This window comes from Schistocerca americana, chromosome X (genome assembly GCF_021461395.2).
Source record: "Schistocerca americana isolate TAMUIC-IGC-003095 chromosome X, iqSchAmer2.1, whole genome shotgun sequence".
NCBI classification, from domain to species: domain Eukaryota; kingdom Metazoa; phylum Arthropoda; class Insecta; order Orthoptera; family Acrididae; genus Schistocerca; species Schistocerca americana.
In genome coordinates this window covers 228,740,914-228,758,470 of record NC_060130.1, presented here as the reverse complement: position 1 = coordinate 228,758,470, position 17,557 = coordinate 228,740,914, and the positions used below count along the sequence as shown (strand labels likewise).

Here is a 17,557-nt window from a genome sequence, read left to right as displayed (position 1 = left end):
TGCTAGCCACCCTCCCCACCCCGACACCTGCCCCCAGTCCCCAGTCCCTCATTCTCCCTCCTGACCCTCTCTTCCTCTACCCACCCTACCCGACATTACTGCCACCGCACCCTAGTCCACTGGCTGAAATGTAACACTGGCATTATTAGTCCAGCTGGCACCATGTGGGGGCATAGGCATAGGTATTGCATATTTGCATATGGGGGGGGGGGGGAGGGAGAGGGGGGGGGGGAGAGAGAGAGAGAGAGAGAGAGAGAGAGAGAGAGAGAGAGAGAGAGAGAGAGAGAGAGAGAGAGAGAGAGAATATTCTAGCTGTAGAAAGGATTACTCTGAAAGCTATCAAGTTGTCTTTTTGTGTGAGCCTATCGATGATTTAGTGCTTCTGCTTTTCGGGGAGTGGTCTCCTTTAATACAAAGGTATATAAGATAATCAGTTTGTTATGGTTTACATGGTTCAATACATGATCTAATTTAGCTTCTGTTAAGGAAACATAATGCACAAAGTTGCCCTAGGATTTTTGAATAATACAAATAGGGACACTTCATCATCTGCCTGGGGAGAAATAGTAAGGCTTCTTCCATATGGTTCTATCATGGGCCAACTCTGTTGTTGTTCTGTATGAAGGATCTGATGATACAAGCATTATCGTGAAACTGAGCAAAGAGCACCAACAGGGAAAATGGTAAATAATGTTTTTGTAAAATTATTGGCAGGTTTTGCACAAATGGACCAGCTTTAAACTTTTAAAAAACACATCTTATCCACTACATTGGATAGGAGAGGCTTATAGAGATTGGCAATCATTCTTAGCACTTACACACAGAATTTGTGTGGATCACAATGCGTGTATTATTCCCTATTAAATGTCTTGGTCATAGTCACCTTCAAATCTAAATAAAGAAAGAAGGAACATAGAAGTAGCAATACAATGCAAGAAAATACCGAATCTGGTTAATATGGAATATCATAATACAATTAATACATACTAAAATAAAACTTGATGTACAGATACAACATATCACACCCACTAACAACCGTACTGTACATTACAGTCACAAGTTGCAGGCAGCCTTGTGACAGCTGACTGTGATACTAATAAATTGCCATAAGGTGGCACTATAGTCAAATATCGGTTGAACAGAAAAACGGTTAAACCGTCGGTGAGAGAGCACCAATAGTTCCTGGTACTAATAAGGCGAGTACACCATTCGCTTGTTACATATTTTTACGAGCTTCAAACTGGAACGACTTATTTTCAGTTATTTTGGGGGGTAGTTACTAGTTTCTTTTTGTAATTTCTTGCGTGTTTGAGTGCTTACCAGGCACAACCTTGTGTTTCAATAACAGTGTAGTGTACAGTACCGCTGTTGCTATCGACCCTCATATTGTACAGGCTTTTGTTTGTTTGGTTAGAACAGCTCAGTGTCGGTTAGACCGTCAGTGAGAGAGCACTTCGATTTCCCGCTGCTAATAAGATGAGTACACCGTTCGTTTGTTGCATATTTTTACGAGCTTCAAACAGGAGTGATTGCAGTAATGGATAGGAACTGTGATTGTCGTGTACAGATGCGAGCTGAGTTGGCGACCCTTCGCGCACAGCTCCAGGCTGCTTTGGCTTCTATCACACAGCTTGAGGCTGCTGCCAAGGGGTGTCACTGTGGGGGATCGAACGCGGAGATGCAAGGGACGTAGAGCACATCCCACATGTCCTCCGATCGGACCACTGCTGTGGCCGCCATGGGTTCTGCCTGCACTGAGGTTGACTGCTCACCCCTGGTCGAGTGGGAGATCATTCCAAAGTCTGGCAGGCAGCGAAAAACTTTGAGGGACCAATCATAGGGCCTTCCCGGTTTGTTTGACGACCAGGTTTAAGGCATTATCTGTGGCTGACGATGTCTCTGAGCCGGATGCAGTCGTCCACCTTGTTCCAGAGGAAGCTTCTCAGCCCGCAAGGTCTGGGCATTCACATAGGGTGGGTTTGCTGGTAGTTGGGAGCTCCAACATTAGGCGCGTAATGAGGCCCCTTAAGAACATGGCTGCCAAGGAGGGGAAGGAAGCCAGTGTGCACTCAGTGTGCATTCCGGGGGGAGTCATTCAGGTTGTGGAAAGGGTGCTTCCGGATGCCATGAAGAGTACAGGGTGCAGCCAACTGCAGGTGGTGGCTCACGCCAGTACCAGTGACTGGTCGCTTTGGATTGGAGCAGATTCTGTCTGGTTTCGGGCGGCTAGTGGAAATGGTAAAGACTGCTAGTCTTGCTTCTGAGATTAAGGCGGAGCTCACCAGCTGCAGCATCGTCGATAGAATCGACTGTGGTCCTTTGGTGCAGAGCTGAGTGGAGGGCCTGAATCAGAGGCTCAGGCGGTTCTGTGACCGTGTAGGCCGCAGATTCCTTGACTTGCGCCGTCGGGTGGTGGGTTTCCGGGTTCCGCTTAATAGGTCAGGAGTCCACTACACACAGGAGGTGGCTACATGGGTAGCGGGGGCTGTGTGGAAGGGACTGGGCAGTTTTTTAGGTTAGAGGGTCTCGGGAAACCACAGAAGGGATGCCCATCTAAAAGTGGGCAGGTAAAACATAGTAAGGTAGTTGTAGAAATGATGGTATTGTAGTTGTAAATTGTCATAGCTGTGTTGGGAAAGAACCAGAGCTCCAAGCCCTAATAGAAAACACTGAAGCTCAAATAGTTATAAGTACAGAGAGCTGGCTAAAGCCAGAAATAAGTTCAGTCAAAATTTTTTCAAACGATCTAACAGTGTTCAGATAGGATAGATTAAATACAGTTGGTGGTGGAGTATTTATTGCTGTTAGAGGTAATTTGCCTTGTAGCGAAATTGAAGTAGATAGTTCATGTGAAATAGTATGGGTGGAGGTTATACCTGACAATTGGACTAAAGTATTAATTGGATCCTTTTACCAACCCTCCGACTCAGAAGATATAGTTGCTGAACAGTTCAAAGAAAACTTGACTCTCATTTCAAATAAGTACCCCGCTCATACAATTATAGTCGGTGGTGACTTCAATCTACCCTCGATATGCTGGAAAAATTATACATTTAAAGCTGGCGGCAGGCATAAAACGTCGTCCAAAATTGTACTGAATGCTTTCTCAGAAAATTATTTTGAACAGTTAGTTCATGAGCCCACTCGAAGCATAAATGGTTGTGAAAGCATACTTGACCTTTTAGCAACAAATAATCCTGGACAAATAGCGAGTATTGTGACAAATACAGGGATTGAAGACCACAAGGCAGTTGCTGCTATGCTGAATACCATAACACCTGCAATGTTTCAAAAAGAAACGCAAAGTATATCTATTTAAAAAAGCTGATAAAAATGTTCTTAACACCTTTTTAAGAGACAGTCTTCACTCCTTCCGATCTGATCATGGAAGTGTAGAAAAGTTGTGGAATGTTTTCAAAGAGATAGTATCGACAGCGATGGAGAGATATATACCACATAAATTAATTATTGATGGTACTGATCCCCCATGGTACACAAAATGGGTCAGATTGTTGTTGCAGAAGCAACAAAAAAAGCATGCCAAATTTAAAAGGACGCAAAATCCCCAAGATTGGCAAAGTTTTACAGATGTTTGAATATGGCATGTACTTCAATGCGAGATGCTTTTAATAATTTCCTCAACAAAATTCTGCCTCAAAATCTGACAGAAAACCCAAAGAGATTCTGGTCATAAATAAAGCACACCAGTGGCAAGATGCAATCAATACCTTCACTGCGCGATAACAACGGTGAAGTCACTGATGACAATGCCACTAAAGCAGAGTTATTAAACACGGTTTTCCGAAACTCCTTCACCAAATACAACGAAGTAAATATTCCTGAATTCCAATCAAGAACAACTGCCAAGATGAGAAACATAGAAGTAGCTTAAACCACTTAATAAAGGCAAGGCCTCCGGTCCAGATTGTATTCCAGTCAGATGGTTCCTTTCAAAGTATGCTGATAAAATAGCTCCATATTTAGCAATTATATACAGCCACTCACTCACTCACAGAAAGATTCGTACCTAAATACTGGAAAATTGCTCAAGTCACACCAATACCCAAAAAGGGAATTACAGGCCTATATCACTAACGTCGATTTGCAGTAGGGTTTTGGAAGATATACTGTATTCTAACATTATGAAGTACCTCGAAGAAAACGATTTATTGATACATAGTCAGCACGGTTTCAGAAAATATCGTTCTTATGAAACACAACTAGCTCTTTATACTCATGAAGTAATAAGTGCTGTCGACAAGGGATGTCAAATTGAATCCATATTTTTAGATTTCCAGAAGGCTTTAGACACCGTTCCTCTCAAGCGTCTTTGAACCAAACTGCATGCCTACGGAGTATCGCCTCAGTTGTGTGACTGGATTTGTGATTTCATGTTAGAAAGGTCACAGTTTGTAGTAATAGATGGAGAGTCATCAAGTAAAACAGAAGTAATATCCAGCGTTCCCCAAGGAAGTTTTATAGGCCCTCTATTGTTCCTGATCTATGTTAACGACATAGGAGACAATCTGAGTAGCCGTCTTAGATTGCTTGTAGATGATGCTGACATTTACCATCTTGTAAAGCCATCAGATTATCAAAATGACTTGCAAAATGATTTAGATAAGATATCTGTATGGTGCGAAAAGTGGCAATTGACCCTGAATAAGGAAAAGTATGAAGTTATTCACATGAGTACTAAAAGAAATCAGCTAAATTTCGGTTATGCAATAAGCCTCACAAATCTGAAGGCTGTAAATTCAATTAAATACTTAGGGATTACAATTACTAATAACCTAAATTGGAATGATCACATAGATAATATTGTGGGTAGAGCAAACCAAAGACTGTGATTCATTGGCAGAACACTTAGAAGGTGCAACAGGTCTACTAAAGAGACTGCTTACACCACACTTGTTCGCCCTATTCTGGAGTATTGCTGTGTGGTGTGGGATCTGCATCAGGTGGGACTGACGGATGACATCAAAAAAGTACAAAGAAGGGCAGCTTGTTTTGTATTATCGCGAAACAGGGGAGATAGTGTCACAGACATGATGCGTGTATTGGAGCGGCAATCATTAAAACAAAGGCGTTTTTCATTGCGACAGGATCTTCTCATGAAATTTCAATCACCACTTTTCTCCTCCAATTGCGAAAACATTCTGTTGGCACCCACCTACACAGGGAGAAATGATCATCACGATAAAATAAGAGAAATCGGGGCTTGCACAGAAAAATTTAAGCGCTCATTTTTCTCGCGTGCCGTTTGAGAGTGGAACGATAGACAGCTTGAAGGTGGTTCATTGAACCCTCTGCCAGGCACTTTATTGTGAATAGCAGAGTAATCAAATAGATGTAGATGTAGAGAAAATGACATGAAAGTATAGTAAGTGATTTAAAAAGGCAAGCACAAATGATTTCCATTTATGTAACATAAATACCGAGGATGATTACATAGTAAAGTATTGCATAGTTCTATTTGCTTGTTTGTAGGTGTTGAGCAGTCAGCAGGGACATATACAAGATTGAAACTTATGCTGAACTTTTGTACATCGTTCTTTCTTAGAGTTAAAAAAGAAATTACATTTTACTGTCAGGCTATTATTTGTTGTATATTGTGAGAACTTTTGGTTTACTAACTGAATGCCATTCTGTTTGGTGAGAATGAGACTAATGTTGTATGAGATTTGTAATTTTATGCATATTTTGCCCCTCTACCTACATTTTTTGACATAAGATTTTAGTATACTTTCACAGTTGCTGTTTCAGTCATGTATTGCAAGTGATCAGTGAGTAACAGTTGCCTGGCCTATAAATCCCACTTTTTTCTTGTTCTGATTGTATTTTAACAGAATGTTTCAGTCTTACTAAATGCAGATATTTTCTTTTTTAGTTCCACCTCATCGAACTCGATACTACCAAGAAGCCCAAGAGGGGTTGTATAGTGGACCACTTTTTCTTTTGTGCTATCTGCTGTATTCACTGCCATTTTCAGCAGTTTCTGTTGCAGCGGCGTCAAGAATTTCATTTGAGTAAGTATGTAATACGATATTAACAAAATTTTCGTATTTTATGTAACTTTGTCTTTGCAGAAGGTGGATACAAAGGAGTGTGTAATAATTTTATTTGTTGAAAAAATGAAAAATACACCATAAGTGTTAGCTGAGGTTTTAATATTAATGTGGGCTTTTAGTAATGAGTGATTCTTATGTTTTGCTGTATTTTGCTATTGAGTTACCAGACAATGCTTTCACAAATGTTCCTTTTAGAGTTCTGTTAAATAAGCTGTGACTACTGTGAGGTTAAGGTACAAGTAATGAGGCATTTCTGTCATAACAGTAAAAAATTTTCCAAAGAGTTGACAGACTTCACATAAAGTTATATGGTCGGGTAACACACACTGACTACAAAATAATTTGAGACAAGTTTTCTACAGTTGAGAAAATTAAAACCAGTGCCCTTACAATATGTTTCAGTAACTTCACAGATTCTTCTATTTGTAGATTACAGCAGTTTAATAGTTAATAATAAGACAAAACAACAACAGTCAGAGAAAGGTATTGAAATCATGAGGGACATTTATAAGTGGTCACTGTTGAACATAGTAAAATTAATGTATGAACTTTTGCATAAAAATAAACCACATTCATGAACGATGTACTTCACACAGCATTTTTATTTATGAGTATTTACAGGCAGTTTCTTCGAGAATAACACACAAGAGTTCATTAAAAAGAATCGCCATGAACATGTTATTTTCTTACCGCTTTTGGCACCTGCATGTAACAGCTCATGAATTGTTGTTGTGATCTACTTATATGTGCACTCGTATTTTTATTTAGGTGATTATTTTTTTAGGTTCAGTTGCATAGAACATGGAAACCATTTTCAGGCTGCCAAAAATATCCTCGAGTATAACACAACACATTTTGTCCTTTATACTTCAACTACTTCCTCTCTTTATTTTACTCACACCTGTTACAGTACCATGAATTGAATGTATGCAGTTCTATAAGAACCTGCTCATATAATCACGTTTATTAATTTCATTATCTTTATGTCAAGCTGTACTCAAGAATTGGGCATGAAAATCTGTTTGCAGGAGCTTTTGCAAATTACGTTATTTGTATTTTATATTGTCAAAATGTGATTGAATTCAATAATGTGTAATATAGTCAGCTTAATTAAAAATTTATATGAAAGTATAATGCAATACTTTTCTGTTTAATCATTTATTGATGTTTTCCTTATTTGATCATAACAACTCTTAACATTAAATACATCTGTTGTTCTCTTGTGCTCCCTGTTTATATTTATGAAGTGTATACCATTTAACAATTTAAATGAGAGAAATATTCTCTCTGTTTCCTTACAGATTGATTGGTATAAAGGCTTTGTCCGAGTGGCTTCTGTTTGGTGGCATTTTGTGGGCTTGTTACATACTGGCTGAACAGCAAACTATAGCAATTCTGATGACTGTATGCAGTTCTTTTAGAGCTGCTGTCTGCAGTCTTTATATATCAACAGTATATCTGATACTTGGGAGTGGCGTTTTGAGGTATGTGCGAATACAGTGGAGCAAAAAAGTTGTCACTATTGTACTCACCCATGTGTAACGACGACTGTATGACATACAATATAATTGCAGTGAACAGTGGGCACATACACTATAAAAGGGTGTTGGTTATTTTAGCTCAGCTGTTGCTGGACCATATCTTATAGCTTATGAATAAGATCATCTTAGGATGCACAGTGAACACAAATGGAACTTGACAGTCTTTCTAGAGACTGCTTCCCTACATAATTTTCTACCCACTGAACACTGGAATTTTTAATTCTCATTTATGCCTTATCTACTTATGCTACAGAAGCAACTGTTTACCCTACAGGAAGCAAAGTTAATTTTTTCCTCCAGTCCAGTCATCAGTGACAGAATTTTGTCCCTCTCTGTATCATAATAATACTATTGTGGCACAATTAAGTGACCACCTTCCCCTGGTTTAGTCAAGGCATTTTGTTGAACATTGGAGCTGGGGTAGAGGGACCTCCTGCTGTCTGACTGCTGGAAATTTCACCACTTGAATTCAGTCTCCATGCCAATCCTCATAGATCTCTTTACAATTCATCTGAAAATTCTTTCATCAGCCTTTTCCTACAGTTTTTACCCCTCATATTTCCTTCCACTAACAAACTGACAATTCATTCATCCTTGTAATTAGAGGCTTCTGGGAAACTTTGTCTCCATAATAAGAGCCCTACCACTTTTCAATGGATCATTCTGTCACTAACATCTGTTCCTGAACTTTAATGTGAACTTTTCAGAATAAATGACAAGAATATCTGATTATGCATTTGACAATTTGCATTAGAGTTTCCTGTCCCTACTAATTAATTTCTTAGGCTTCCTAGAGGCATGATAGTTCAATGGCACCCTTGATCACCGGTAGTGGACCTTGTTACATGCAACAATACCTCTGAACTCTGTCTGTAAGCCAGAATTTCAGAAAATAAGGATGAATTGTGACTGCACAACATGAAATCAGAGAGACTGTAATTAGTGATGTACTTCTCTTTGATGCTGTGGCGAGTGGACATAGTGAGGAGTTTGACTTGACCATAATGTTAGTGATATAACTGCGAGTGGAATTATTTTAGCTTTGGTGGAGTTTATGCTATGTTTGAAAAAATGGAGAACAACCAGTGTTAAACTGGGGCTCTGAATCAGTATGGGAGTGCCTTCAGAGGAGCACTGTCTTGTAAAATGCAGCTGTTCAGGTTACAGACCCTAATCAAACAAATACCCCTACCCCATCCCAAGGGGGTTTACATCTCTTTTGTGAGTATGTGCTTGGGGTCCAAGTCTTTGCAGCACTATTTCTCTTTCCATGCTGCAAGTCTATCTTTCTGCTATTCTTTCTTCCTCTCTGTCTTTTCATTGGATGATCTTTGTGGTGCCAAATGTGCCTCACATCTGGTTTGTGTTTTGGACACAAACCCAACACAATAGCCCATCTGGGATGGGGTTTGAGGGTGTGGAGTAGTGAAGTGTAGTCATGTCATGTATCTTCATGGTGTTATCCTCTTGACCATGCAGGGATCACATTGTTGGTGCCTGAGCTGGAAACTCCCCACGAAGCCAGCGTGTAGGTGGAAGATTCACATATGAAGCGAACTACTTTCTTCCTCTGGTGGCCTCATGACCCCAGCAGTCTCTTCTGAAGCTAGCACATATTACATTGTGGAGAGGTACGATCCCAAAATGTTCAATTCACTGGCCACACCATGGGAAGAACATAGTGCACTGAGACAAGGTGAGAAATACTCCCCCCAATATTCTGTTTGTTCTAGGACGAATGGGGATTCCTTTTTGACTGCAACACCTTTGTTCTTTGTTGAACATCTTGACGTGTTTGGGGAAGTGGCAGTCTTTTCAGACATGAAAAGTGGCTCTGTTCTGCTTAAAATGGCCTCTCCCACTCAGTCACAGGTGCTACTCATCAGCAACAAGCTGCTTGATATTCCTGTCTCTCTAATCCCCCTTAAAAGTCTGAATAAGGTACAGGGTATTATTTTGCACCAAGATATCCTTTTACAGACTGATGATGAGTTGCAGGTTAATTTGGAGCAATGAGGTGTGAATTTTAACAGTTGTATCCACTGAGGACCAAAAGACAACAGAATAGATACTGGAGCCTTTATCTTGGCCTTTGGAGTTGACACATTGCCTGAGAAGGTAAAGTTGGTGTGTCACTGTGATGTCGGGCTGAATATTCCCCCTCCCATGTATTGCTATGAATGCGTGCAATTTTGACGTGTCTTCACGTTGCAACACCAGCCCATCTGTAGGGACTGTGGCCATCAGATGCACATGAATGTTCCGTGTGCCTCTCCCTCCATATATGTGGGAGCACCATTTGCCCCGTTCAAGAGACTGCACCATTTTCAAACATGAAAAGAAAATCCAAGAATACAATACCCTCGACTGCTTCACATATCAGCAGGTCAGGAAGAACTATGATCACCTACATCCTACATATATGACAGTGATGTATGCTACTGCTACATCGACGTCGCCCTCTTTAGCGATTGTCCCATCGCCCTTTGTTCCCAGGACTCTGCTGGTGTGCAACTGGGTGCCAGCCAGTGGCTGATGGAGCCACAGCTTGCAGGTCATAGGACTTTGTGTTCCTCCTCTGTCCCATAATCTGGGGCAGACAATCCCTTGCAGAAGTGTAAATCATCACAGGAGAAGTAGTAGTCCTTCAAAGCGAGGGAGATTGTGATGGCCACCGTGCTGCCAGACCCTGCATATTCTGCCTCTGTATCCGAGGCGGCATTTCTGGTGGCCTCTATGGCCCCAGACCCCCCTCCCTCCCACACACACCCCCCTCCCCTCCCCTCCCCTCCCCATCCCTCCTTGCACCTGATTTAGAACAAATGTGTATTGATGGTGTATCTTCACAACCAGTAGCAGCAGGCAGCACTGAGGCATGATCTGCCTCCTTGGTCCCTTCGTGCCCCTTACAGGGTACTGATAGCATGATCCTCCAGTGGAACTGCTGCGGTTTCTTCTGCCACTTGGCTGAGCTGCGTCATGTTCTATGTCCTTCCCCTGTCTTTTGCAGTGCCTTTCAGGAAACCTGTTTGCCAGCAATGCAGACCCCTACCCTTTGCAGCTATCAGGGCTATTTTAATAATCACACTGACTGTGAAAAGCATCGAATGGTGTTTGCACATACATTCTGGACTCTCTCTACAGCAAACACCTGCCATTCAGTACAACTTCAGAGACTGTGGCTTTTCATGTGAAGACATCTCTGGAATTTACCATCTGTAACATGTATCTCCCTCCCAACAATGGATTTCTCCAGAACATGTTGACTGCACTGTTTTCTCAGCTCTCCCTGCCCTTCCTAATATTGGGTGCCCATCAATGCCTGCAACCCTTTATGGGGTGGAACTGCGACCACTGGCCACAGTAGAGCTGTCGAAAACTGCTCCCAGAGCTTGATGATTGCCTCTTCAATAGTGGTGTTCCCACACACTTCAGAGTGGCACATGGGTCTTATTCGGCCATTGACCTTTCCATTTGCAGCCCAGGTCTTCTCCTGTCCATCCATTGGAGAATACATGATGACCTGCACAGCAGTGACCATTTTCCAATCTTTTTGACCCTCCCTCGTTATCACTTCCCTGGATGTCCACCCAGATGGGCTCTCTCCAAAGCTGATTTGGATGCTTTCATGACTGTCATCACCCTTCACATCCTACCACATGGTGGTATCAATGCGGTTGTCCAGATCACAACTGCAGCCATCCTGTTGGCAGCTGACTTTGTGAGTCCCTCTTCCTTGGGATCTCCCTGTTGGTAGACAGCACCTTAGTGGACCACCAAAATTGCTGTGGCCATTAGAGATTGCAGGCAGGCTCTCCAATGCCATAAGCAACATCCATCAGTGGAGCACCTCATTGTCTTCTAATGGCTCTATGGACACCAGTACCCTATGGGTATATGTGGTATCTCTGTAAATGGTGATGTCTACACTGATGCAAATGCTGTTGCCGATCATTTTGCTTTTCTTTATGCTCTAGCCTCTGTGTCACCAGAATTATCAGCGTGCATTTCATATCCTCAAACAACAGGTAGAACGACTTCCTTTGCCATTTACTACACATCACCTGGAACCTCGTAATGCTCCATTCATTGACTGGGAATTCCTCAGAGTCCTAGCCCTGACACAGCTCCAGGGTGAACTGCATCTACAGCCAAATGCTTTTCGGTGGATTTCCAGAGTTACAGTCTTGCCATTTTCAACCACATCTGGAGTGAGGATGAGTTCCCATCTCGGTGACGAGAAAGAGTGATCATCACAGTACTGAAATCGGGTAAACACCCCTTAAGATGAACAGCTATTGTCCAATTAGCCTCAATAATGTTCTCTGCAAATTGCTTAAGGTACAGTGAGTTAATGGCTGGCTTCATCCCAGGGCAGTTTTCGCCAAGGCCATTCTGCTGCTGACAATTCGGTCTGCCTGGAGTCTGCTATTCAGTCAGCTTTTGCCCATCATCATCATCAACATCTTATCCCTGTCTTCTTTGACTTGTATAAGGCTTACAACACCACATGGTGTCACCACATCCTTTCTACCCTCCATGAGTGGTATCGCCAGGTCCAACTCCCAGTTATTGTTTGGAACTTCTTGTCTCACCATACTTTCTGGGTTCAAGTTGGTATTTCCCACAGTACCCCCCATATACAAAGTAATGGGGTCCCACAGTGGTCTGTATTGAGTGTGCCCCTTTTTCTAGTGGCTATCAATTGGCCAGCTGCAGCTGTGAGGTGTACAGTATCACCCTCCCTGTATGCTGATGACTTTATAATCTACTATTGCTCATCAACTGTGGGTGTTGCTGAACTCCAGCAGCAGGGTGCCATGTTAGAGGCTCAGCCATCCCCCGCCAGAACCCTACTTCAAGGACCAAATGCTCAATGTGGTGGAGTTGTATTGTTTATTGGGATTGATCTTTGATGTCTGGTTGATGTGGCTTCCCCATCTTTGCCAGCTTAACTAAACATGCTGCTCACAGTTTGATACTCTTCACTGTCACAATAATACCAGCTGGGGTGAAGACTGCTCTACAATTTTGTGATTGTAGAAAGCTCTGATCACGTTGCATCTTGATTATGGGAGCCTGGTATATGGCGACTATTGTGGGGTTCAAGTTGCGACAGGGACCTTTCGGACCAGCCCTGTGAACAGCCTACTTGCAGAGGCTTGTGTCCCTTCTGTACGGATCAGGCACCAACAACAACTGCTCAACTATAAATACACATTCGCTGCTCTCCTGAACATATGAACTACTATGTCCTTTTTCCTGGTTGGGAGATGTACCTCCCACAACAGAGGCCAAGGACTGGAGTCATGATCGCAGTTTCCATGCAGAGTCTCTGCTCTGATCTCCCATCTTTCCCCCAAATGTCACCTCTTGTCAGGGAGAAATTGCGTTCGCTCTCCTGGTATGTACCATGTCGTGGGATCTGCCTAGAACACTCTTGGACTGAAAGACCCAATAGACCTTATGGTTTTTTGCCACCTTGATGCATTTCCAGGCTCAGACGTGGTACACACTGACGGCTCTACGGTCAACAGTAGAACCGGTTTTGCCTATATACATATAATATGCAGTGAACTACACTCCCTGCCAAGTGGATGTAGTGTATTCACTGCAGAATTGGAGGCTATCACTTGAATCATCAGCCACCTTCATTCTTGCACTGGCAAGTTGTTCTTAATTGGCAGTGACTCCTTGGGTAATCTTCAGGCTGTCAACCAGTGCTACCCTTGACACCCATTGGTTATGACTCTCCAGGATCTCCTGTATGGCCACCATACTGGACATCCTGATTGTGTTGGGATCCCCAGGAATGAACATGCTGACTGGTTGGCCAAGTTCAGTACGAGGATGCGATCTTTGGAGGTGAGTTTACCAGAACTAAATTTCACTCAACTGTATGCCAACAATTGTTGCAGGCTTGGAATGCAGATTGGTGTGCCCTGGTTTCTTGGAATAGACTGTGAACCATAAAGGAGATCACAACCATGTGGCAGTCTTCACTTCCTGCTTCTCGCAGGAAATCTACTGTTCTGTTGGCTGTGCATTAGCAACACATGGCTGATCCATGGCTATGTCCTCCGAGATGAGGATCCTCTCCACTGTCAGTGTAGTGCCTGTCTCACATTGGCCCATATCCTACTGGACTGCTCTAATTTGGCCACCTTATGGCGAAACTAAACTTGTTGAGACACTGCCTCTGGTGCTAGCGGATGACACCAGAGTGGATGATTTGGTTTTACATTTTACCCATGGAAGTGCTTTTTACTCCTCTCTGTGACGTAGGGCACATTCGCCTCGTCGGCCACTTGAGGGATTGGAGTGGTGCCCCATTGCTACTCAGACCTGAAGGGCCCGTGACTGCCCTTGTGGGGTGGTCTGGCCTGGCTCCTGCCCTTCCCAACTTTTTAGATCTTCTTATTCTTTCACATCTGTCGCTGATTGACATACTCATCATCATTGTTCTCTTTCCTGATGTTTTATCTTCTCAGTGTAGCTAGTTTTCTTGTGGTAATGGAGGATGCGGAAACACTGTTCAGATGTAGAAGGTGTGCCTCTGGTTGCATAATGTGTCCTGGGGGCCTCCAGTTGCTTTCTGGGTTGGGCATCTCTCTCACTTCTCCTTGGATCTGTCTCTTGGCTTTCATGATTCTTGGCTAGAATAGACTCCATTGGGATTTGTCTTTTGTGGCCTTCCCCTTTTTTGACTATTCCTGGCTTCACGCACAAAGGATTATGGGACTGATGACCTCATAGTTTTGTCCCTTCAGCCCCAGCAATCCATCCATCAAATAAATAGGTCCACTCATAATAATCATACAGTGTGTACTTCACCAATAATAAGATAATTTCATTCTCACTCGGTATTTTCACTTCCATGTACTTCACATCTTCACCCATTAAATTTCCATTTGATATAACATGAAAGATGTGCTGTGTAATAAGGGTAAGAGTTTCTTGTATTAACTATCACACAGGGCCCACAAATAAAATGTTCAATGACCTAGCAGCAGCACACCAACAAAATCCCATATGATGTCTGCAGCTTGTGGTCTAGTGGCTAGCATTGCTGCCTCCAGATCAGGGGGTCTTGGGTTTGATTCCCAGCGGGGTTTGGGGTTTCTCTGCCCGGGGACTGGGTGTTTGTGTTGTTCTCATCATTTGTGAAAGTGGCTAGATTGGACTGTGTAAAGACTGGGACTTTGTACTGGCGCTGATTACCGCGCAGTTGTGCGCTCCACAAACGAAACCAATCACATATGATCATGTTGGTGGAAAGTTCTGCACTCTAAGAATTCACTAATAAATCACACTCTAAAAATTTACTAATAAGTCACAAAAGCTGTGCCATGCATGACCTGAGATAAAGCTGTTCTCAATCCAAAGGGTGGTTTGATTACCACTATGCTTTACTGGGCTGTGGTATGGCCTTGTCTATCCTTGACATTTGAACTGATTTACCAACCATAACAATAAAATACAAATAAATGAACCGAAAGAATACCACAGTTGGTAAGATTTGCATTAGAAAGGAATCTTTCTTTGCTAGAACATTAAAGTTGGACAAATGAACAAAAAATTAAAGAGATTTAATGTTTGTTAGTAAATAGCATGAAATAAGCTGAAGGGTGTGGTTTTTTCGGGTTACAATGTTGCATCACTAATACTTTTTTATGTTTCAGATCATTTCATGGACTTCCAGACTGGCTGTTATATTTGACATATGCAACTCAATCTCGATATGCAGGAGCATTTCTGAGCCAGCAGATCTTTACAAAAGATGGTCTCCTCAACAACTTGCCATATGATGCTAATGTGAACTGTACATCATTTTTTCTTTCACAGAGCTCCTCACAAGCCTCTTCCTCCTCCTTTGTGTGTAGATATGCAAATGGAATGGCATTCCTTTCAGAACGTTATGGGAAGAAAGATGGAGTTGATACTTTGGCAGAAATTTTGGATCGTGATTTAAATTTTGGTGTAGTATATGCCTTTTCCATTGGCCTCATCATAATAAATGCACTTCTCTACCTTGTTCCACTGCCAGCTTTTGTGAAAGCAAAGTTTCGTGAGTAAATGAATTGCCGTTCTCCTCAAGATATACTGATAAAGACATGTTTAAAATGTTGTAGCATCCCAGAAATGTATGACGTCATAGTCTTGTCAGTGGCAAGGAACTGCACACATTTCACAAATTAATGTGATGTTGGTTACTCAGATACCTATGCCAGGTACTGCTAACAGCAGAATATCTCCAAATTGCATTGATCTGTACTGACACTGATATGATAAATGACACTAGCTACTCAAGTTAACAGGATCCAAACTGTTGTGACCAGACGAAACTAAGGTCAACTGGCCATGACTGTGGGTTCTTTGATTGCTGTGGGAGAAGGCTCATCAAACTATAACACGTGAAATATTAGTTCACTTTATTACATAAATGAATAAATGATTTACTTAACTTTAACACAGTTCTTTGCCCCAGGATTGCTTGATAATTTACGACTGCCATTGACTAGGAAAGCATCACTTGATGCACAGGTTAACAAACTATCCTTTTGCAGTACCAAATGCATCATTTATGAAAGTACATTTCATCAGAAACTTTTAACTGTCACTGTCCTACACGATTGATGTTGACTACAACTGTAGCTGAGGTCTCGAACTGGGGGAAAGCTCTTCCAAGCTCGGCTAAACATTCTGCTGCTGTGTTGAGAGGAGAGGTGTTGGCATCAGGAGTACCTTTGGTTCATCATTGCCATTTGCAGTGGAACCTCACTAGCATCTGTGGTAGCAATATGCATTGTTTACTTTGGCTTGACACCACAATCTCTGAATGATACCACAGACACAGTACTTACAAGAACTTAAAAATGATAGTGTCGTGTAATTCTACTTTCCTACAGCATCCACCATTTAGAAAACATTTTGCACAATTCCCGACAGGTTTTCTCATTTAAAACAATCTGGGCAACTGGTGGGAAAAGACATATAAGAATCAGTTGAGAAATGTTACATTCCTATTATTTTTCATTTCATACACCTGGACTTTTTCACTTACATAATGGGGAGGGGAGGATGGATGGATGGATGGATGGATGGATGGATGGATGGATGTATCAAATATGTATTACACTTTATCAATTGGATAAACTCAACCAGATCAGAACAGTACTCTTTATAAATTGGAAGAGAGAGATTGTTGTATTGTTGTGTAAAATATTTATAAAATTTTCATACTGTACGTGTATTTTTCTGAGAACTGTATGTATTGAAAGGTATTCTCTTTCGTGAATAAATCTAGCATAATGTCTCCATGTCTTGTAACTACTGCTTTACCTCTCTCAACAACTATCAACAGAAGTTTTCAAAATATAATTAACTTTAAGCATATAGTTTTACAGCATTTATCTTGAAATATGCACATACAGAATAATACTTACTAGATAAAATGGTGTATATGTAGTCATGTTAATATCATATTCTTGAGCCTGCACCAACTGCATTATGCTATGTCTATTAGTTGTATACATCAATAAGTCGCTCTAAGTAAAGCAGCTGGTGTCACAATAAATATATACAAACTGTTGCATAGTGGACAACATAGTGTAAGAGGGAAACAGTCTGATACATACATTCCAGTTATTATTTGTATGTTGTGTGTATTCAAAAACACATCTAGATACATGCTTTCATTCATAACCAGAACACTAAAAACCACAGAAACAACTTCAGAAATATAATCTTGAGTAATAAAACTGCTCAAAAAGTTTTCTGCCACCTGATTCTCTGCAAATGAGTGGGGGCTCAGATTCAAGGAAATCAGAGAATGGAAGAATGAGCCATATATATATATTTAAAAAAACTTTGTGAAATAAAATGGTCATCACAATAATGGAAGTCTGTTGAAATATGTGAAATCAAAATGTGCTGCTGGGCAAT

General features: G+C 41.6%; 1 protein-coding gene across 1 annotated transcript in view; it reads left to right on the top strand.

The window, feature by feature from the left end:
• LOC124555305 (ATP-binding cassette sub-family G member 5) overlaps window positions 1-16,932 on the top strand; it is a 136,940-nt gene extending 120,008 nt beyond the window's left edge. The window contains exons 9-11 of the mRNA XM_047129180.1: window positions 5,891-6,029; window positions 7,373-7,555; window positions 15,295-16,932. Coding sequence (XP_046985136.1) covers window positions 5,891-6,029; window positions 7,373-7,555; window positions 15,295-15,688 — 716 coding nt within the window. The 3' untranslated portion in view covers window positions 15,689-16,932. The remainder of the gene's footprint in view (window positions 1-5,890; window positions 6,030-7,372; window positions 7,556-15,294) is intronic.
• Window positions 16,933-17,557: the final 625 nt, after the last annotated feature.